Source organism: Aptenodytes forsteri, unplaced genomic scaffold (genome assembly GCF_000699145.1).
Source record: "Aptenodytes forsteri isolate BGI_AS27 unplaced genomic scaffold, ASM69914v1 Scaffold72, whole genome shotgun sequence".
Lineage (NCBI taxonomy): Eukaryota > Metazoa > Chordata > Aves > Sphenisciformes > Spheniscidae > Aptenodytes > Aptenodytes forsteri.
In genome coordinates, this window is record NW_008796193.1 from 4,990,622 (window position 1) to 5,014,786 (window position 24,165).

The 24,165-nt window shown below is 36.1% G+C and overlaps 1 protein-coding gene across 1 annotated transcript in view; it reads left to right on the forward strand.

Annotated features, from left to right (window-relative positions):
• Positions 1-24,165, forward strand: part of NAALADL2 (N-acetylated alpha-linked acidic dipeptidase like 2) — a 310,350-nt gene that overhangs the window by 141,891 nt on the left and 144,294 nt on the right. The window contains exon 6 of the mRNA XM_009288028.2: positions 18,783-18,926. Within this exon, the coding sequence (XP_009286303.2) occupies positions 18,783-18,926 (144 nt within the window). The remainder of the gene's footprint in view (positions 1-18,782; positions 18,927-24,165) is intronic.

Genomic DNA, 24,165 nt, shown 5'->3' on the forward strand with positions numbered 1-24,165 from the left:
TTAGTGGGCATGGTGGTGTTGGGTCAACGGTTGGACTCGATGATGTTAGAGGTCTTTTCCAACCTCAATGATTCTATGATTCTATGATTCTATAAAAACATTTTTTCCAAAACCTGTGAGAAACAGTGCAATGATGACTTTAAGAAGCTTTTGATCTAAATGGAATGACTTTATAATATCAACCCTGGACATGAGATATATATTCTTAAGAAAACACATTTTTAGTTACAGCTTGAAAAATACAATTACATGCAGAGGCCAGAGAGCACATCAGTATGAAGGACTTAAGTTAGGTGAAGGATAGAAAAAAACATGGTAGTAATTGAGTTCATGTTTGTGGTTGTTTGTAGAGGTTTGTATTGTGTTGACTAAGACTTTCTAGGAACAGAAGAAAATTGTTTCATTTTAAAATTCAGTAGCCAGAATATAGGGAACCAATGCTAACGAGCACAATTCCAACCAGTGATAGAAAAATACACCATTTTTCATTAGATTTTAAATAGATTTGTTTCTGACTTTTTTTCTTGGGGATTTAAGGTAGAGGGTAACAAACAAAATTTGAAATCTTTACTTACAGTAGGAGACAGAAAATTATTGAACAGGTTTTAAAGGAAATATAATTAGCCCGATTAATCTAAGGCAGTATCTTATTCTGCTCAATAAGCTCTGATGGGAAAATTATTATTTAAGCACGTTTGCATACATAACTCAAAATCTAATTTTGTGATTAAGTTACATAGGTTTATAGATACTTGAAGTTTCATCAATACAGGTCCTGTACTATCTAATTACATGTACAAGAGAATTGTGTAAGGAAGATAAATATTAGGAAGTAGCAAATTCATATTAATAATTAAATAATGGGTGATTGATTGTTTCAGGTTTCTTTTTTCTATGTTTTGTCCTGGCCCTTTAGCATTTCTCAAGAGTCAGTGCCACTTTTCAACTGCCGCTCATAAGTAAGATCGGATTTTTTGAGAACTGAATCAAGTAAGGGGCCAGATTTTTTAAAAAGGACTTATTTCCTTCATTTCTGTGTTTTCTATCAAATCGGTGCAACCAGAAGGCACAGTCATAGATATGTACATCTACTTAATTAAAATACGTTTAGCATCTTCTCAGCATCTAGCTTTGTGACTAAGTACTCGGCACTGATGACTGTGACTTGAGTAATGGAACATCTTTCCAGTGCCCTCTCCATGCTTAGTCCTGAGCTACATTTTCAGTTCATTTTAGAGGTTAACAGGACTTAGAATTGCTTAACCAGATTAAATCGAAATTGAAGAAAATTTAGTTTTAGTTAAAATAGAGTTGTAACAAAAGTAATACCTTGTGCTTTTTCATGTAGTAAATTTTTGCTTGTTTCACAGCATTTAATATTATTTCCACATAATTGTTGTATTGATGTTTGTGCAAAAGCCACATATGAAGTAAAAGCACAATAAAAAAGATCAGCTGTATCTACAGACTAAAGTAGTATTTTTGCCCTCTGATCTGTTATTACTTTAATATTAAACTTGTTTACTGCAGTTGAACTGCAGGCAGTAAAATGAAACTATGAATTGGTAACCTGAAATCGTGTTAAGGAATACTTAAATTTTTGCCTTATAATGAACAGTGATGGAAAACTAAACTGTTCAGTCAGTTCTGTCTCACTGACTTAAGTGATCTCATACAGCATACCATGTTTGAGAATGAAATGTCTGCAGAGAATGCATGGGAAAATAATACTTGATCTTTGAGTGGCTATAAATATTTGTTCTGAGCAGCAAACAGATGCTTGAGGACAAATTGCAACTTTCTTACAACACTATTGGCAGGAAATAGTTTATTATAAAACTGCAAATGCTAGTTTTGCACACTTGCATGAAATACAGTACCTGTGACAATAAAGAATGATGTTACATATTGTAGAGGCAATCACATAATACATCAAGTGTCACGTTAATGGAACAGTGCCAATGGAATGTACAAATGTGACATCTATTTATTTCTACCGGTACTGAGAAAGAGATGAAATAACATGGAAGTGATGATTGCTTGTGACACATTCCTTTTATGAAAATAACTGCTTTAACCCATGTTGTTATAATAGTCCATGTGTACATTGTATTTCTTCATTTCTTTCAATGAACCATATTTCTGTATATTTGTTTGTGCTTTTGCCTATCAATATGATGGTGTCAAGAGCATCTATTATCTACTGTAGAGTTGTGGTGATAGCTTACCAGCTTTGTACAACTTCGTGTAACTTCAGGCAAAAAATCCATGGAACTGAATTGTGACAGTAAAGTAGTAGAATCAGAATAGAGGCAACATTGAGGGTTAGATTATCAAACATATTTTGAAATAAGTGCTGAATGAACTTTACAGTAATGATTAAGTGATGCAAGGGAGTAATGCTGTTGCTTTCCCATTGAAAAAATCCTGGGTGAGGCTTGCCTTAGTACAGCAGCACGTCAGAGCTTGTTAACTCTACTTACAGGTAAGAGTTATTTGCCCAGACTATGCTCTCCAGAAACATGACCATGCTGCTTCTAGTTCTGGAGCAGCCACTGTCAATGGCAGCTGGAGGGTCTCTATTTCATGTGACATGGGGTTTGTGTGGGTGGGTGTGCACATGCACATACATGTATTGGTAGGCCATAATAAAGTCTATTTATGTAGCTGTGCCACCACACTTAGTTATTGAACCAGAAGCTCGTATGGCGGGATTTTACCGTAAGATCCAGGCACACACATGAGTTCTGAGTCCTAAGTACTTTTAGAATTCATGTGTGCTTTCTGTATATCTAAATTCAGACATTTCAAGTCTTCTTGATAGAGGTAGATGCTGTGGGCCTTTGAAACCTTGAGGTCCCATCTTCAGAGACAGGGATAGTTCAGAGACAGGGATAGTCCTTGGAGGTATCACAGGAGATTAAATTTTAACAGTAAACCATTGAAAGGGAGAATGTTGATTAGCACTGTCCACACTTACAAAGTTTTCAAGATACCACCATTGCAAATATCTGTAACATTGATGAAAAAATGAAATAAGGAATGTTGTACTTGATACTGACCTGTAGCATAAACAGCTCGTCTTCCTGGTACGGTTTTTGCAGATAGTTTGATTAATGTTTCTTCCATGGACCTGTGTGTTTTTAAAGAAGAGGACATTCTGGTCCATTGCAGTTTCAGCTTGTGAAAAAAAATTCACTTGCTGCAAGCTCTTTGCTGGTACTTAGAGGAAAGTAGTGGCGAGTCTGGAGCATCTTCTGTAGTGTATTATTATATTCTCTTCTAGTACCACTCTTTTTGTAACAAAAAAAATAAAAGAGGAGAGTTGCCTTGTGTTCAGTGGTTTAGTTGAGGTGCAACTGCTATGAAGAGTAAGATTTGCATAGGCATTTCTGTCAGTCTGTATATATTCTATGTGCTTCAAGGTATCATTTAAAATTCATTAAACTTCAGGGTAACAGTCAAAATGAAACTAGATATGTATTGATTTCTTCTCCTCCACTGCTCTTTTGGGATTCTTCTAACCTATGTTCTTTGCTGTAAAAATAGAAAAAAAAGAATGGATTTTATGATTTGCCTATGACCTGAGTGAGCTCTGCACATTTAATACTATAAAAGGAACACAGGACAGTTCAATGTTGCTGTGTCCTTCTAATCTTGCAGTAAGAAATGAGCTAGGAAGAGTATGTTCTTTGAGGGAGCTGTAGAGAGTCTTGCCTTTTTATTTCTTCTAAAAGGAGAAGGGACTGAAAATGAATAAGGATAACATGTATACATTAGTTATAAACAATGCTTTAAGCCTGCCTAAGAGAATGGGAAAAATCTATGGAACTTCTCTGCTTATATTTTGCTTCTGAAATGTAGTGTTTCAACAAAATACCACGTGTATAGTCAGAAAATTTTAGCACACAATGAAAGCTAAATTAAAAAGAGTTTTGAAATCCTTTGAAGAAAAGATAATGGGGGTTTCATTGTTATATTTAATCAGGTGAACAAATATATCTGATAACTTAAATATTTCAGTGTCTGGTATCAGTATCAGCTTTTGGAGGCAGAGACATTGATGTGCCTAGTCCACTATATGACTCCTATGGTATGCCATACTGATTACTTAGGAGGGAGGAATAAGGGGATAATATAGTTCTGAGGGGAAAATGAGCGACTAAAAACTACTTTAGGATAATGCGGTTACACTGATGCCTTTCAAAATCAAAGCAACTGAGACTGGTAACTTTTGGGTTCACCAATTTAGTAGTTTCATTTTTCATCAAAGCAGATAAAATATTTAATTTCACCAATTGTAGTTTCATTTTTCATCAAAGCAGATAAAATATTTAATTTTAAAATATCCAATAAGGAATTGAAAATATTTTTAACTATAAAGGATTTTTAGAAGTTGTTTTTGAAGATCACCAATTTTAAAGTTTAAAAAATAATGAAAAATATTGCCAACTAATTTTAAAAAGTTAACTCTGGAGCAGGGAAGAATATGTAATGATAGCTGATTTCCATTATCAAGTTAATTCTCTTGTAGGTTTGAGGGGCCGTTAGAAGAATATGATCTGTGCCTTTTCTTAGATAATAAGAGACCGATATCTATTTTTCAATATTTTAGTTTTGTTCTGTAAAGTTTCTATTGTTTTTCACGTTCATTTTTCCTTGTTCTAGCATTATATTTTCTTTATTCCTTCCAACTTGTTTTATTCTGTTAGTGTTTGGTCTTTTTCAGATCTTTCTCCTTTTAAGAACCTGAGATCACAAAAATCCACTAACAAGTTACTGCCGATGGATACATTAGTTTGTATGTGAATATAAACTAGCCAAAATATTAAAAAAAAAACCCCAAACAAAAAACCAAAACCAACCCAAACCAAGAAAGTAGTGACTGCATGATAAGTTGGGGAGGAAGAAAAGTTTATTTCAAAACAAAACTTTTTTTTTCTACAGAGCAAATGTACAATGCAGATAATTTACAGCTGTGGAAATATAAGCTGAACTGGAAGTAGCATGTTATGGGAGATTTGGATATACATTGTTTTATACCTGTGAAGGCTCCTTTGAATTTAGTAGGAAATTTATTTTACAGAGAAATGTAATATTCATCAATAAGGAGTTACTGTAATTCAGAGAAGGTGAACATCAAATTATCTCTGGCATTTGAAATAAATTTCAAAACATTGGATTATCGAAAAGGGCACTTTCCGTTTAACTTAGTTTTAAGTAATAATTCAGATTGATTATAATATTCCTATTTTCTGCAGAATTTTAATACCTATATTTGGCAATAATCTCCATTATATTTGTGGAATTGTTGTTCTTAAGGATTTACTTTGAAAAATAATCCCAAGCATTTTTCAAAAATACGTGTAGGAAGGTATGTTTATCACTGACTTACAATTTAAAACATGACCTTAAATATAATATTCTGAAATGATGCTGCTACTCTACCCTTCTTTAACAAGAAATTATTTTTTTCAGTATTGTCTCATTTTCTTTTTTGTTTCAAATTTTCTTTGCTTCTGTTATTCCTAACTCAAATTGTCCTTGAATTTCAGGGGTTTTAGCCTAAACATTAACTAGCTCTTCAACTCTGTTATTTCAACAAAATGATTTATTTTACATGCTCATCTCAGGTGACACAAGCTCAGTTGCATAAGTTACCTCAGTGCGGATCCAAAGCTTCTTACAAGAGGTGGTTCAGGAATCACTTAGAGCCAAGGACTCCATTTGGAGTTTTGAATGAATACTTAACATACAATGTGCTCTTGTGCACAAAACAAAATCCTGCTCTCGTGGGTGTTTGTAATAGCCTTCTGAAGCTGAATACAGCAGTTACAGCAGTCAGCATGAACATAATAAAACATTGCAAATACATAAGCAAGTTATTAAGTAAATTAAATACCAGTGTTTATGTCTCTGAGGAGCGCTGCAAATAGATTATAGTTTATTTGTCTCTGTTCTGTAATCCAAAAAATGAACCAATACATGTTACAAGGATTTCCATAGATTCAGAATTTTAGGATTTTCAGAGCATAGCTCTTTCTCCACTCTGTACTATAAACAGGATTAATTAAGGGTTTTGAGAACACCTGTATCTTCTTTCCAGAAAACTGTCATTTGAGCTTGACTTGCCAGGATATTCTTTTTCTTCAGTAATTGTAATCAAATTATTACTGGTACATCACCAAATATATATACTATATCTAATCTTGCAGGTGAAAGATTAATAAATTAAAGATGAACTCAGAACACTTTCATTGCAATCTGGCTTTTTAAAAACACTGATTTTTCTTCTCTGTATTTAAGCATACTTCTCTTTGAATTGGGTGCAAGCCCTATAGAACACATGCAACCAGATAGAGGGGTTTTTTAACTGCTCTTATGCCTTTGATACATACAGTCAGAATTTAACTTGAAAATGAGCATCACTGCATTTCCAATGGCATGCTCCACTAAAACAAAGTTAAATGGTATTAATATACTTTGAATTAATAGACATGCATTATTAGTAGATTTATCTTCTTTTAGAAATTTTTTTATGTTAAGATCATACTAGTAAAATTAACACTGCAACTTCCTTATTATTTTGATGTTAAAATTAACCCTGCTAAAACAGAAGATACATTAATTTTGTATCATTTTCAGACAGAATGTTAGAGACTTTCTTGTTTTTAAACTGTTTTCTTGAATTATCCTGTAATGCCTAAAAAAAGTTACAACAGTGTTATAGCACATCAGGGACACTTATTACAGCATTATAGGAGACTATTAGCTGGGCACTAATATTTACCAATGAATTGTTTTGCAGGGAAAAAAGCTAACAAACCAGCAGTAGATTGTATCTGACTCCCCAGTTATCTCAAATTCCCAAAATGTTATGCTTTTAGATGGTGTTTTTTTAAATCCAGCTATTCTTATGTGTGGAGTCTAAAGTTAGGAGTTAGAAATTGTATTGGTATTCAGATGGATAAAATAAGTGGTTTTGACTGCAATGCTTTGCATCATCCTGGGGAGACGCTTGATTCAGACAGCTGTGTCCCTGATAGCTTTAAGGATTAGTAATCCAGAGTATACCATTATCAGTGTATCCCTATCTCTGCCTATTCTGTCTGCTGTATATGGAGTTAGGGTCTGCCATCACTGATTAGCAAACATTCCAGATCACTACTTGCTTGCTTTATCTCAAATTCAGAAGAGGCACCCATTTGAGGCTTCAGGGTTGCTGTTCTGCTTGCAGCTTAGCATACCAGATGGCTGTGCTGCCATTCAGAGGGACCTCAGTAACCTGAAGGAATGGACTGCCAGAAATCTCATGAAGTTCAACAAAGGGAAATGCAACGTCCTGCACGGGGGAGGAATAAGCCCATGCACCAGCACCCGTTGGGGGACGACTGGCTGGAACGCAGCTAGGCAGAAAAGGACCTGCGGGTCCTGGTGGACAACAAGTTGAGCGTGAGCCAGCAAGGTGCCCTGGCAGCAAAGGTGGCCAACAGCATCCTGGGCTGCATTAGGAAGAGCGTTGCCAGCAGGTCAACGGAGGCAATTCTTCCCCTCCACTCCAGCGCTGGTGAAATGACACCTGGAGCGCTGGGTCCAGTTCTGGGCTCCCCCAAACAGAAAAGACGTGGACATCGTGGAGAGAGTGCAGCAAAAGGCCATGAAGGTGCCTACGGGATTGGAGCATTTGACATAGGAGGAGAGGCTGAGAGACGTGGGATTGTTTATTCTTGAGCAGAGAAGACCTGCGGGGATCTTACCAATGTGCATAAATACTTGATGGGAGGTGGAAGAAGGTGGAGCCAGTTTCTTCTCCAGTGGTATTCAGTGAATAGAGGAGGGGCAACAGGCACAAACTGAAATACAGGAAATTCACCGTAAGCATAAGAAAAGCTTTTGTGTGGTGAGGGTGGTCAAGCGCTGGAAGAGGTTGCCCAGAGAGGTTGTGGCGTGTGCTTGGAGATGCTCAAAACCCAGCTGGACAACGTCCTGGGCAACCTGCTCTAGCTGACTCTGTTTTGAGCAGGTGGCTTGTCCTTCAATGATCTCCACAGGTCCCTTCCAAGCTCAGCTGTTCTGTAGTTCTGACATTTTCCAGACTGCTCTGTTTGTTTAGGTGCCACAAAAAGCCTTCATGTATCATCTGGACAATGCCCTCTGTTTATGTTTCAGTCTTCTCTGGTAATTTTATATGAGACTATTATCTTTTACAATTGGGATTCTTTTCATAAGTTTTGCAGATGATGGCGTATTTGCAGTTCAGAGTTCCAATATAGAAACTTGCTAATTTCTCTGAGGAGAAGCTTAACAGATGGCAGTCAAAAGAGAAAGTAAGGGGATTGTCTTACTGGTATTTTTCACGAGTGAAATGCTAAGTATCTACAGTTAGGAGCAAAGAACTTCAGAAATATTTTGCTGATAAGAAAACAAATGTGGCAAGGGGGAGCTACAGAGCTATGCAGAATGAGAAGAGAAAGCAATCTAGGCCATCCTGATTTTACATTCATTAACATAATATAGAGACAAAAAGGAGCAAAAAAACAACCCAATTGTGTACCTTAATACCAGAATGCAACACGCGTAGAATTGTTACTTTAAATCAGAGTATTCATACAGAATAAAAGTAAATGCCTCATACATCACTGCAGAAATGTTCCAGAATATCAACTGAACAGTAATAATTTTTGAGGTCTTAATCAACAGAGCATATGTAAACCAGCATTTTTCACGTATGGACAGAAAGTGAAGACATCCTGTTGGTTTGCTTCAACCCTTGCAGGCGGGAACCAGAAATATCTGCAGAAGGCTGATTCAATGTGTGCCGTGATTCAATATTTAAAATAGTCCTGGGGCTGACAAGAGGATTCTTGTTGCTTTTGATTCCAATTACCTAGTTGTGTGTATGCAGGCATCTGTCCATTAGGATCTGAACTGTGATAAACATCTCATTTCTGATCGGTCATTACTCAACTTTTGCATGAGTATGATAGATTTACCAGTTAGCTCTTTATAAACCAGACTGTAACACAGTAACTTTTTTTTTTTCTGTGTGAGGATTGTATTATCAGGATCTGATTTTTCAAATTTAAGGTTATATGGTGCTCCCTTTTGAATAAAATACAAGCATTTTTTTTTTAAATAAGAACCCTAGAGAAAATGGAAACTATAAAGATTTTTTTTTTTAAAAAAAGGTGTAAGTAGCTTCCAGACTGTAACACAGTAACTTTTTTTTTTCTGTGTGAGGATTGTATTATCAGGATCTGATTTTTCAAATTTAAGGTTATATGGTGCTCCCTTTTGAATAAAATACAAGCATTTTTTTTTTAAATAAGAACCCTAGAGAAAATGGAAACTATAAAGATTTTTTTTTTTAAAAAAAGGTGTAAGTAGCTTTTGAATTGATGTGCATATTTAAGTGTCATTCTGTTGCAAGGAACAGTCCCTTTGTGTTCTAGAGGACAAGAGTATCCTCTGTAATTGTCGTTTGACAATACAAGGCTTTGGGTGGCATTAGAGGAATTCCTGCCACCCCATCTACCTCCTTGTCCCAGCTTACCTCCTACTCTGCTGATTTATCTGTTAAGAGCACTGCTGTGGTACGGGTTGGGGAACTGATCTAGCTTTAAAGAACTTCAAGAAAGTTTGCTGATCTATTTCATAGTATGGCCACTGAAACAATTGTGTTGGCACAATTAATGTTACTGCAGTGTGGGGAGAGAGAATAAGTAACAAGCTGTGGGAAAAGGGGGAGACTTCAAATTCTTGGATGACCCCATATGTCATCAAACTGAAGCCAAAATGTGACTTTCAAACAAATATGGAAGAATAAATCAGAGAAATATATTACTGTAAGAAAAGCATAGTGTACCACAGATAACATATGCAATTTTATTTCATGTTGTCCACGAAATATATACAGATAGCATGTGATTCTGAGTCATTGCAATGTTCACTACATGCTATAAACAAAATAACTGGTATCCTAAACCTGTCACTTTCAGTGTTTTCTTAGAGATTCTCTATTTCCATTCCATTCCTTGTAGAGTGTTGTAGGGCTTTTATTATTTTTAATAACAATAAATCTCATTCTTGTGGGTAAACAGGACTCCATGCTTGTTCGTAACCAGAACAATGATGGCATGTGTAACCTGATATATATTCTTGTGGCTGCAAACATATTTCACCTGAAGCAAGACAGTTATTTTGCTATTTGTAGTCTTGATCATCACTGAAGGGAAGGAAATCTGTATCAGTGTCTCATTTCCATGTTTGTTGTTTGTTGTTTGTTTCAACTACAGTGGCCATCACCAGTGTAGAAAACCAAAGTTTATTTCATGAGTGAACAAGCTAGAAGACCAGCCCATTAACTCTTGAATGTGCCAGAAGTTGCTTATTTCTTGAAATGGTTAACAGGAAACATAATTCATAGAGGAGGTTCTTTGTGCCTTATCTGCTAGTGTAGCTTAATGGTTCCACTACTGAGTAGATACCCATGCTTGGTGGGCTGCCTGGATCCTTTTTGCAGGAGGGAGAGAAATCTTTGGTTCTGCTGGGCAAACATAAAGTAAAGTGACCGATACCAGTTATTCCCTATTCTCATCCTTGCATCTCCTTCAAAAAGCGTGGAAGAGTTAGTAACCAGCCGATTACTATAACTAGCCATAAACTAAAGAAAAGCTGCTTGCACACTCAGAATACGCGAGCTGCTGCATTATCATCATTGCTGTTTTTGTCACTGTGGGCTGCTACCAGACAGGAAAAGGAAACCAGCATCAGAAACTACGTAAGGTCTGACTGGAATATGACACTGCAGATTGGAAAAGGCAGTTATAAAGTCTGGGTATTATAACTTTCTTTTTTGAAAAAAAAATCATTTACTTACCTTAGAGGTAAAAAGCATTATGGAAGCAAATGTAAAGTGCTTATGTTCAAGACTAAATGTGTGTCTATGAATTATATTATAAACTATGAAGTATGGAATAGGTTTCATGTCACTTACATAGTAGCTTACTCTTACTCTATAATTTGATGTTTTCAAAATTCTTGCTTTCAAATAATATTTAAGGGAATGCTCCAACCTTGCAGTAGCAGAATGTGGGATCTGATGATGTTTTCTGTGTCCATTTCAACAGAGCAGGCAAAATTCAGCCGTAGCACAACCACGGTCAAGGGAATAAACTTGAGCTAGGGCTGTACTTAACCCAGATATACAGGCAGATGGGATGGACCCAAGTAGCTCTCAGACACAGAGCAAAGTAGATTTTTTTCAATGAAACTGGTAACAAATTCCATAATGTGTTTGACACTTGAATTCAAAATGTTCTATAATATTTCAGTTTCAAAAACCACCTCTGTCAAGCTTAGTACAGTAGTTTGATGTGTTCCCTCATGCACACACATGTACATGCATGCTTCCCTCCAAATTCCCGTTCAAGAACAACGTATAGTTAATAGTCTGGGAAATATATTTTCTGGGAGCAACAAATAGGTATATTTCAAACATAAGACTTGCAGATATAGGATTCATGAAGTAGTTTTATTCTAAAAGAAAGATAAAAAAAAAGTCCAAGTATATGTCTGAAACGTAGTATTTTGGGTTATGCAGTAATTCTGAGCATCAAAACAATCACTTCAAGCAGTTTTGCTGAATTCCATTTGATTAATACTTCTACATATTTTAGGAAAATACAAAATATCACTTGACAATAAATTTGTTGTAGAATTGTTTTATCATACCATGTTTGAATCACTAATTTGGTGCAAAGATTTAAAATTTAAGTAAGAATTGTGGTATTTATTTTTGCAGTCCTTAGTGATACGTAGTATCCAATTTAAGACTCGGGTAACATGGCTGCAGCATTTTGTGGTAAATTTTTTGTGTGGCTAATGTTTTTGAGTGTTTATGGTGTGAAGTACCTGTGTTCTTAAATTTAATGAAGGTAGAAGATGCTAAGCAGATGCTTTGGTATCAAGAATGCCTCAAATAAAATCCAAAATTAAATAGCAAAGTTTTGAAGATGCTGGTTTGAATTCAGTATGCATGCAAAGAACAAATTGTGCAGAAACTGAAATTTATGATTATGGGGTTTTTAAAATAAACTTATTTTTAAAGTATTGAGGGCTATTTATTTTTTGTCTTGTAACCCATACAACTTCTGTCAACCCTTTTGAATATCTACCATCACTGTCAAAAGGATGGATAGTAGTTTGTATGTCACATGGCCCAAACTGCTGCCTGGCAGTGGAGAGTTTCTTTCATTCAGTGGTGAGATGAGCATTTGCGCACACAGGAAGACTAAGAATTACCTTGTCCTTTCTCCCTTGTTACATTCCATTCTTACTAGGACATAAGAATATGTTTTGGCTATTTGTAATATGTAGACGAATTACTCTTTCCCTTTCATGACTTAGTCACGAAAAATGCCACAGGAGAGTGGCATTTTTTTCTCTTTCATACTGGTTAAGCACATTTCCTCAAGAGGGAGGGAGAAACATGACAGCAGGTTCTAGAGGTATATTTTCTTCTCATATCAGCTACAGAATTTCTAGTTTTATTTTGAGGGGCAACAGAAATCTGTTTAAGGAACAGTCTTGGGTAACATATAACCAGATTTGCATCCACTCCATTGATAAAATGTGATGTAAACAGAATACAGTGAATATACTTTGTAAAGCAAAACAATCTCTCTATAGTCTTGCGTATTTTTGTATGTATCAATGAATGTATGGTCTTGTTAACTCTTGGCAGTTTATGACAGGTGGTGTGATACAGGATGTTTTTCTTCTAAACTCTTTTGATTAACTCTTGATATCATGAGAATGTGGATTTTTTTAAAAAGTGTTTTTAAAGGAGTCTTTCTGTCCATCACCAATGTGAAGAAAAATTTGAAAATGTTTTTCAGATGCTTTCTGAGTACTCCCAGTGACTTGTTTTCCTTCTAGGTGATCCTCACTGCCTCTAAGTTCTGTCTTTTCTGTAAATGTGCATAAACATTTTATAGGCACGGCTGTCTTTCTCACCCATATCTCAAATCAGTACATAGTTCTAAGCATCCTTTGTCCATTTGTGAATCATGCGTCCTGAAATGCAAGCTGCCACGATGCTGTTGTAATTTGCAGAACAGTTCATCATCTCATGCTTCATTGCCTGTAAAGCTGCTTTGAAAGTCCTTAGTTCGGGCAGCTGTTAAAATCCCTGGTTGCAGAATTTCAACGTTCTTTTTTTACAAAAGAGAAGCAAATGCTTTTCTCTTCCTCCATATTACTACCAGTGGCTAGTGAAGCAAAGTACTTCAAAACTGACATACGTTCCACACTGTAAATCTAGTGGATAACTCATAGAGAACTGAATAAAGACATAGCAGGAAAGTGCTTGTTACCACTTCTACTCCATGGGCATCTGCTCCAGGTTCTGCTCTCCTCTTGAATAACATTTTTCTATACCAGTTATTTTTCTTATCCTTGCTGATATTTTTAGCTTATACCTCTCAAGATACTCTCTTAAGTCTGAAGCTATGGTCTTCTCCTTCCCATTAATAAAATCCATTCTGACTTCCATTTTAAGCACCACAGGTGATCAGCACCATTTTCTTTGCTTTAGAGAGATGGAGGAAGCGCTCTCCTTTTGACTTCATATGCAGAAAAACACGTATCTGACTTTCAAAGTCCAAACACTGAGCAGATGTGGGGCTTTCCCAGAATTACCTGTTCATAAGTGCTTGGAGAACGGCATCAGTTTTTCTGGATCAACATTCTCACTGTATCCATTTCCAGCAAGAAATGACAGCCAGAATCAGTTTATTTTTCTTCCCATGATCTAAGAGAGAATTTAGGAAGGAAAAAAATGTCAGTGACTTTGTGAGGTGTAGCAGATGGATACATTTTATACCAGAGGTTAGACGGGATCTATATTCTAAGAATCTGCTTGAATCAAATCCTGCAATTTCATATGAGTATGACTATACTCATACTAATAGTGCCATTGAAAAATATATAGGAAGTCAATAAGATTTGTCTTAGGAAAAGGTGTTACTTTGTGGAACTATTCATTGGAAGAGCAATGTGCAAAAACAGCAGCAACAAAAAAACCTCAAATCTTGATGTGTAATGCACCAGTGTGACAGTGCAAGCCTTTGCACTGCACTGCACCGCACAGTCCCTTTCAGTCTGGGCATATGGTTAGATGTAAGTCAGGAAAACCACGGATAAACTGATTTTGCAGGGCAATATAAAGAAATCATTGTGACGAGCTTCATGAGAACCAATGGAAACGTAACAGCTATTGAATGTATCAGCAAAGTCGGGGGGAAGCTGTATGCAAGTTCAAAGCGCAAATGATATAAATGTCTATGATGTGTCAGTTTATACATTTTTGATTTTGTCGTGGTTAATACAAGATCAGGTATTGACAAAGGGCCATGCAGAAGATAGGCTGGGAATGCGTAAACGGAAGAATACCTCTTTCACAGAAATGCACTGAACTAACTGTTCACTTCAGGCAATTGAATGACAGAACCATCTTATTTGACCAAACGCACTTTATTCTGTCTTTTATGCTCTAATTTATTCTTATCGTGTGCTGTGAAGTCCTGCTTGGAGTGTCTATTCTCAGCATAAAACTGTTTGTCAAATTTCTATTAAGCTTAAGGTGAAAAATTAATGAGCCATTCACTTCAGATATTTCAAAACTAATACTGCTCTATTATTAATGCAGCAGAAAGTCAAAGATGTGGGTATGTACAATTATGGTTCAGTGTTCAGTCAGACTCTGCTTTTTTTCCATCTTTTACAGGGGGACATCATTAAAACAGTGTTTCAGGTCATAGAAGGAATTATTTTAATGAATTTTTTCAGTAAACTTTTTAGACAGTTCTATTTATTAACTTTTTGTTTTATCAGATCCTGACAGAGGGTAACTTTAAAACAGATAACAATTAAATGCAATATTCTGTCCAATCTTTGTCTGAATCTGGAATTTAAATAAAAATGAACAGAAAGTTGATTCTTATAGCACAAACTTTTTAGAGAAGAATAAATAAAAGCCTAATTGCATAATACTGAAGAAGTTGTGGGTAAAGCAATATTCTTTTGACGAGAGAAGTATGACATTGTGACTAACTCTCTTCTGTTTCATGTGCTCTGATTTTTCAGCCTTGACAAAAATCATTGAAACGATGGTAAAATTGTACTTTAACCCAGAATTGAGGGGTATATGGTACACAGTATTACTGTTAAATTCTCCCAGTAAAAACTTTTCAGAAATCTCAGAATACGTTACCAATACCAGTAAGTTAAGTGATAGAACACTATGAAACACTAGGTTACAAGTGTGTATCCCAGACTGAGCAGTGTGGAAACTGATGCTTCAAGGTTTGTGCTTGCATTGAAAAAGAAAACACAAAACACAGTCACTGCAAAAGTAGAAATGTAGTCCTCACTTTCTTTGCAGAAACTTTCTAAAGTTTGCCTCTTTTTGTGCTCCTAAAATTAACTTAATAATTGATTAGCATATTTTTTCTTCTTGCATCCCAGTATGTTCTCTAGAGTCTTTCTTAAATTAATAGCGGTTTTAGGCCTGGCACGGTTAGATCGTTAGACTTGCATAGAGGAAGGAATTCTGTTTCTTGGAAGATTTTCATGCTATAAAACTAAATTCCATTACAAGCAAAATCTGAACTTTAAATTATTCTCAAAGCATTTGTGGTGCTCACAGCTCGTGAAAGCACTATGTGTTCCAAGGAGTCTGGCATCCAGCAGGGAAAGAGCAAGCAAGAATCTCGCAAAGTTCTTTTGATACTTTGGTTTCTTTGTGAACTGGCACTGCACTGTTCTGCGGTTGGTACAGCACCAAGCCCATGAGTATTTCAAAACTGAATGATTGTGCTTTAACTAGTAGCCCTGGAAATCTCCAGATTTTTCACTCTACACTGTGTTTTACACAGGAGATTGGCCTTGAATCTTTCACTTCTGAATCCTGATCACGATGCAAATAGCTTTCCTCAGTCTCCTAAACAAGGTACTTTCATGGCGACTAATAAAATGGCTGGCAGAGGGAAAAGAACTCTTACTCTTTTTTTTTTTTTTCTTAAAGCATCTTTTAATATTAATTCCAGTACTGCTTTTTTGTAAATAGTTCAGGAAGTTCAGTTACTAGGGAATCGTATACCTCAGTCTCAAACAAGGTACTTTCATGGCGACTAATAAAATGGCTGGCAGAGGGAAAAGAACTCTTACTCTCTTTTTTTTTTTTCTTAAAGCATCTTTTAATATTAATTCCAGTACTGCTTTTTTGTAAATAGTTCAGGAAGTTCAGTTACTAGGGAATCGTATAGAAATCAGACCTGGAAAAGATGTCATGAAGTCATCTAATCTAGCACCTTCCCTCAGGGAGGGGTTCAACCATATCTACGTCATTCCTGACAGATGTTTGTTTAATCTTTTCTTTAAAAAGATTTCAGTGGTAGAGATTTTACCACCTGCCTAGGCAAGTCTCTATGAATTCCTCCTATTAGAAGGTTTTTCTTCCAGATAACTTGTATCTCCCTTTCTATATTTTAAATCTTTTTTTTTCTTTTTTTTTTTTGTCCTGTACTTCAAACTCCATCTTATATTGTGAAATGATTCCTTTTTAAACATGGGAGGTTTTCTGCTCTAAGTTGTTCTCAAAAGTGTATCTTTCACAGTTTATTCAGGTGTGAAGCTCAAGTTGTGGGTAAATGGAAAAAGGAGAGATGCTTTTCATCTGCAACATTTTGAGCTTCATTGCTCCTGTAATACAGTCTGCAGATTGACAAACAATAGACAGAAAATAATGTCTCAGTTACAAATCTCTTATGGACATTTTAGGATTCTTTTTGATTCCAGAAACAGACTCTCAAAGCTTGAGCAAACTGATTTTACCATCAATTTACTGAAGTAACAACTTTGAAGGATTTTCAACCCTGCCCAACTTCAATAAGACAAAACTTTTTCTAAATTATCGTATTTTGAAACAGTTTCACCTTTCCACTTAAAAATTTGTCTAATTCTTTCCAAGTGAACGCTGAAAACATTTCCACTGTGTATTAAAGCTGAACAACAGATTTTTTTTCTGTATTTAAATGTTACAGCCTGCTTCGATTTTTGCATTATAATTAAGGGTATACTGTAAGAAGGAGCTTCTAGCACAAAAATAAAACAGAAGGAGGAGGATGCGTGTGGATTTTTTTATATTGTGGTTCAATGACAATGCTCCTGATAGTAATTTTATAGAAATTTATTAAAACGTGTGCTGCTGATTTCTGATAGCTTCTTCCCCTCTGTGATTGTAGTCACACAGAACGTGAAGGATGCCTTCTGGTTGTGAAGAACTCCATGGCAACAGAAAATGTTGCATTTGTTTCATAGAGGTCTCGGAGAGAGGCCTTGTATTCTGAATCTCTAGTTGGAAGTTTGGAAATGATTCAGGCAGGTATATTGGAAGGCTTTCAGCGTTTTGCAGGTTGTTCTGGAGCTGTTTTTCTGCCCCATGCTGTGAACCTCCTCTCCTTTTCCATAGTGGGCTTTTCATTGGCAGGAGTATTCTTGCTTTCCATGGGAAGAGATGATGCCTTTATTAGGCCAGCTGAAATAGTTGAGAAAAACAGATGTCCATTTTGTCCTGAAGGTGCTACAGGGCATTTCCATGTGCAGAGTTTGCCTTTTGTTTTTTTTCCAGCTCTGTCAGTTGGTCTCCCAAAATATCTCATTATCTCATCAGAAATCTTCACATGCTTAAATGTTGGACAGTCACGTGTATGGAAACTCACATTTTAACAGTTAAAGGGAGATTTTAAAATATGTATGAATCTGCTGATATTGTGAGGTTTGTGCTGTGGCTTGTTAAGATCTTAAAGCTGTAAATGAAGTATTCTGATGCTTTCTGATCTGTACCTTCCTCCACTTGACGTGTCTGCCTGTTTAGTACGCTCTTATTCCAGACCTCCTTCAGCTGAACCTTCAACCTTCCATCACAGAAACACCCCTGCATTTATAAAATAAATTATAGTCACCTTAGCTGCCAATTGAACCAATTGAACACACATTGAGTCAATGAGATGATCAGACTGTATTCTTTTTGAAAGAGAAAGGTATATATTAAAATTTTCAGGCCTTTGGTGTATGCAAGGAAGCACGTCTCATCAAGTTGCCAGTATATCACCAATGTGCATCCTCTGTGGTGTGTTTCTTGTCAAAGTTCTCACAAAAGCTTGTTTGTGTGATAGCTCACACCTTAAACAGTTTTAGTGCTAAGTAGCACAGCTTCTGTGGAATTTAAAGATCTGGCATCCCTAGCAAAACGAACAGCCTCATGAGTAGTAGCATCGTTCAGCGCAGACAGATACTTACGCATGGTTTTAGGCTGTTTAAATGTCTGTTCTTCTCTGTAAGGCTGTGTTGAGCTCTTACTTGAATTTGAAAGTTATTGCTGATCAGTAATTCTATTTTTCACTGATTCCTTTAACTACACACCAATTTAATTTGTTGTGTTTAAGTCACACACAGTCTAATATCTGCTTGGACTCTTTGACAGTTTCTTTCTTGTGGAACTGTTCCCCAAATACTATAATATGTACGTGTAATTTTGTGGCACATGTTCTTGAAGGGACTTTTTTTTTCAGTAAGGTAAGTACAAAATAATGGCTGCTTATCTAAATCAGTTGTTTTAAGCTGTATTGTGGATCTTTGCTTATTTTGTTTTGTTGATGCAGAAGAGAAATCTTCTAATTTCCATTTACTAAATTGCTGTTCACTTTCTGTCATTTAAGATGGAAGCTACAGACAAAATCGACTGAACCTCACAACACTGTTAGTACAACCAATTTCTGCAGTGCTTGCCAAAAAATTTGTTTCTTTACCCGAGGACACAGTCCAAAGAGATAAGTGTATACCCCTCCAAATGCCAGCTACAGGTAATGCTTTTTAAATAATCTTTTCTTCTATGAAGTGTTCTTCAAGGACTCCAAATCCATTTTCTATAACTCTATATAACTAAGAGGTTTAGCTGATTATAGGTACGTTTTGCTTAGCTGCTTTCCAGAAGAGACTACGAACAATCTAAAAATTATGCTCCCAAAATCTGATAGATGGAAGTTTTGGTTTTAAAAAAAAAAAAAAAAAAGTCTCTTCATATAAGGCATTAAGCTCTAATTCTTAACATTGACTTAAAAACCCCTCTGTCTAGATACCATCACTAGGGAGATTTTGTTAGTGCTGCAGTATGGTTTGTTAGGCCTTGTTGTACAACTACAAATGTGATTTTAACAGTAAGGCACCAGTAGCGGTATTAAAGTTATTCTGTGTCTTTTTTCTGCCTCTGACATAATACTACTATAATTCTAAACAGTGATACGTCTTTCTGTGTTCCTTAATTTGTATCTGCTATAGAATAAACTATGTATTGTTGTCTGAACCTTCAGGCACCTTTTCCTCCAAGTTTCACCAGGAAAACAGTCATCATGATAAGAACAAAATACCTTGAGTAGAGCTAGATGTAATGAAAGAACGCATTCAGAGTATCTCTTCAGAGATAATGCCGTTAGCAAAGTCATACAGATTATTGCTTGAACAAACTTATTGCTGATGTGGGGGGAAAAAAGTGAGAATAATCTTCTAGCAAAGATACCGCACAATGTTTCAATGAAGGAAGAAACACCTTCCAGATAACATTCCAGATGAGACGCATGTTTAAACAGAATTCTATCTTGATTTTTGTTTTGTACTGGTCTATCTTTCACTAGAAAAAAATGCAGAAAAAATGGTACGTTTTATTATAATGCCTGTTTAAATTAATTGATTTGAAGCAGTGGTCTTGGAAGGGGGAGGCAAATTAAGTTAGCTACTGTATCCTGTGCTAAATACAGTGATGAGAACAGTAAAAACAAATTTTAAGGGCAACCATGGTATTATCAGATATGTGCTGTACCACTTGTTTATTGCTTTTGGAAAGTTATTGTGGAATAGGAATACAAGAAGTCATAAAAAAGGTTGATTAAATTTATGACTTGTGTTAGCATTTGCGGTTACACATACTAAAAAGAAAGGCAGAAAGACCTCATGCTTCATGGCTTAAGCTGTTGTGCTTAGGCAGGACTATTGCTCTCCATGCATGGCTGACTAGGTATTTTAAAGATGAACTGATCTTCCCCACAACCAGTAGACAAACACTATATAAACGGGAAAAGGTCATTTTGGAAGGAACAAGTGCTTACCCATTCCAGGTAGGATGCGTGAAGCTTGCTAGTATTGTCAGAATTTTCAATAGCTGAAGTGCCTAAAGGAAAGCATGAATTTGGGCTGGCAAATGACACTCATTTTAGAAAGATAAAAGGCTGCACTGTGTCTGTTTCTCAAAAAGCTTTGTGTGGAGGCTGCAGGACAGAATGACCTAAAAGGTAGCTTATTCTACTTTTTCTGTGACAAGTGTGGCATGTCTGTTTTATTTCCCTGAGAAGGCAGAAATTCTGTGTGGTGGAAAATTTCTGGAAAGAAAGAATATTCCAAGCTAGCAGTCTAGTAAGAGCCAATCCATGTCCTGCTTACTCTGGGTGAACACAACAGCTTGTCTTTGATTTCATGTAAAGCTTCTGAACCACAGTAATCCATGTGGGATTTTTAAAAAAATTCTTAATTTATTGAGCAAGTAGGGTCTATAATAAGAAGCTTTGCATAATTCTATAATGCATTATGATATATTTTGTCTTGGAAATAATGGTGAAACTATAGATGTGCCAGAGCATATAGTGTGCTGAAGTGTTCAGTAGCAGCTTTAATGGAAGAGATAAAAGACTGGTCTCATGATAAGAAATCTTGTATAACTATTTAATAATAATAATAATAGCTAAAGAGAAAATGCCGAACAGAGCAATGCATATGGGAACAGTGAAGGCTGAATTTGCAGTCTTTCTGTTGATTTGAAGAAGCTTAAGAGAGAGATTTCACTTCTGACGTAGAACTCATCACTTACCTGTCAAAAGAGGTGAATGAGCAATTCAGATGATTGGTTGGCTTAAAATTTGTTAGGATAAAATGATCATCATTCATCAATGTGTTTCAGAAAGCTGAACAGCAGATTCATCAGTAATGATTAAACATTTAGATATAGGTTTCTCACATTGCCTCTTTTTTCCCCTTAGCCTTGCAGTTTTCAAGAGACATAATGTGACAGAGGGAGTGGGAAGATATGGAGAGAACCATCTGAGAGATATTGAATGCTTAGAACCTACAAAGCGAATAGTGAGAATTGAAGTTAGTTATTAGTTTTGTGTTAGCTGAAGTTAGTAATTAGATTTGCTTTTTGTTTAGTATGGTGCATTGTTGTTAATCCTCATGAATCTGAAATTCTATGCTCCCATGAACTTTTTCCAAAAAATGGGCGATTAAGAGGAATTTAAGAGTGAAGTTCTATGGAGAAACTGTACAGAATATTACTAGGGTATTTGCTAGAACATTGTAAAGATTGCCGTAAAACTAAAGCACTCCTATAAACATCAATGAAGAAAGTCTTGCTTTGTTGCAGTAAACTTTCTTTGTTGTTTGTTAACTTATCTGACAGTTGGTAGATTTCAGTCAGGTGCAAATCATCCCTTTTCAAGGAATCTCTTTTGAGTATTTAAAGTAATTCTGTCTAGTGGAATTTAATTTACAAAGTGTTTTTCATCACTAATGAATCATATACTTTGGTGTTAAATGGAAGTCTGGTAGCCTGGAAGTCTCGTAGTTAAAAACACTAGAGATACATGTCTGATTTTTCTCTTTGGCTTTAAGTGTGAATTTTCATACTTGTATGATTTGCATCTGTGAAGACAGAAGATGAGAAAGATCTAGGATTTCACTAGTGATCAATCTCCAGCTGTCTGTGGCAGAAGGGCAGACCTGAGGATTTCACAGATCAACTTGCGTGATTAAATAGCTTTCATTGTCTTATGGTACATAAGGAAAAAGGTGCCATATTTTTCAGAGGATGAATGGAACCCTGAGGAATTTGAGTTGCCAGACTTGTAAACAGGGAGATTGAAGGGATATTGCCTGAAAGGTTCACAACTGAGATCCTCTCTAGAACTTAGGAAAAATTAAATAACATGGTATATGAGGAAATGTGTTTGCATGGCTAAGTAGCTGTTTAAAATTATAGGAAACAGTAAGTAAAATAAAAATTGTTTTTAACAGTGAAGAGGTGGAGATAGTTACCAACGGAGACAGGGGTTTGTGCTGGGAGGTGTTCAAGTTATTCATAAATGGCTACTCGTAAAGGTCCCTTACCCTTCTTCCTCTTCAGCCATAGCATATTGTGCATGCTAAAAATTCACGAGTCAAAAATTTACATGAGTTTAAAAATTCACTGAAGAAAAAAACAATCAAAAGAGTTTAAACACACACACAGGCCCCCCCCGCCCTTGGCTATGTAACTTTCGAGTCACTGGAGGGCACAATAATGTCTTAGGAAAGAATCACTATGCACTCATCCTATTCTTATGTTCTTCTCCACATATATGTTGTTGGTCACTTGGAGATAAGGGCTAGATAGCCATTTGGTGTGACCTAGTATGTCTGAGCAGTCTAACTCAAATTACAGGAATTATAATGCAAGCATTCATGCATTGATCTCACTTAATAAGGCTTCTAAGTTTCTTTAGCCAACTGATGTTTAAATCCAACCCTGTTTCTCTCTCTGTCTGGATCAACCAAGATCATTGAGGGCGTATTATTTCAGAAAAGATCAGTAGACTTAACATACACAGAAGATCCCATTTCTTATGAACTCTTAATGCCTTTTGCTGTGAATTAGGTATAGTTATTTATATTTTAACTTACAAATTTTATAAATATTAAATTATAAAATAGTAAAACCGAAGTATGTATAGTTTAAGTAACTTGAATGATATCAAACACTATGTGAATAATAGAGCCAGGTATACAAGGACTGGTTTAGTGGGCATGGTGGTGTTGGGTTGACGGTTGGACTCGATGATCTTAGAGGTCCTTTCCAACCTCAATGATTCTATGATTCTATGATTCTATGACTCCCAGCATTCTGCTATAGCCAGTAAAATGACTCAGATCAAAATGCTTTTTAGGTAGATTCATTTGATCTTTTGTAATCTTTTTTAGCCTACAGAGTACAGTCATTGATCAATACTGAATCATCTTAATGACTGCAATGCAAAACTTCATTGTAGGCTGCAAACAAATCCATGTCCTCTACCAAAAAAGGTGAGAGTGGAACAGATAACCAGGAGTGACTGTTACTGAAAAGGTTTGTAGCATAACATAAAGAATAATTTTTGTAAGACTTTGAACATCTATTTTATACAGTTCCATGTGTCAGGTGGTCATTATACTGAGTTTTATAGTCAACTCTGATCATGTGAAATTTGAATCTTTAATTATACGAAAGGAATAATTGGAAGAGTCCTTTAGTTTCCTTATTATACGATCATTGTCCAAGACAAATAAAGTTCTCTCCCAAGTGCTGCACTAGTGCAAATCAAGCCTGTCTTCAGTCAGAGGAAAGGCATGAAAAGATAAAGGATATATATAGGCCTTTGACACTGTCTCCCACTGCATTCTCCTAGAGAAGCTGGCGGCTCACGGCTTAGACAGGTGGACTCTGCGCTGGGTCAATACTGAATCATCTTAATGACTGCAATGCAAAACTTCATTGTAGGCTGCAAACAAATCCATGTCCTCTACCAAAAAAGGTGAGAGTGGAACAGATAACCAGGAGTGACTGTTACTGAAAAGGTTTGTAGCATAACATAAAGAATAATTTTTGTAAGACTTTGAACATCTATTTTATACAGTTCCATGTGTCAGGTGGTCATTATACTGAGTTTTATAGTCAACTCTGATCATGTGAAATTTGAATCTTTAATTATACGAAAGGAATAATTGGAAGAGTCCTTTAGTTTCCTTATTATACGATCATTGTCCAAGACAAATAAAGTTCTCTCCCAAGTGCTGCACTAGTGCAAATCAAGCCTGTCTTCAGTCAGAGGAAAGGCATGAAAAGATAAAGGATATATATAGGCCTTTTGACACTGTTCCCACTGCATTCTCCTAGAGAAGCTGGCGGCTCACGGCTTAGACAGGTGGGCTGGGTCAAAAACTGGCTGGACGGCCGGGCCCAGAGAGTTGTGGTGAATGGTGAAT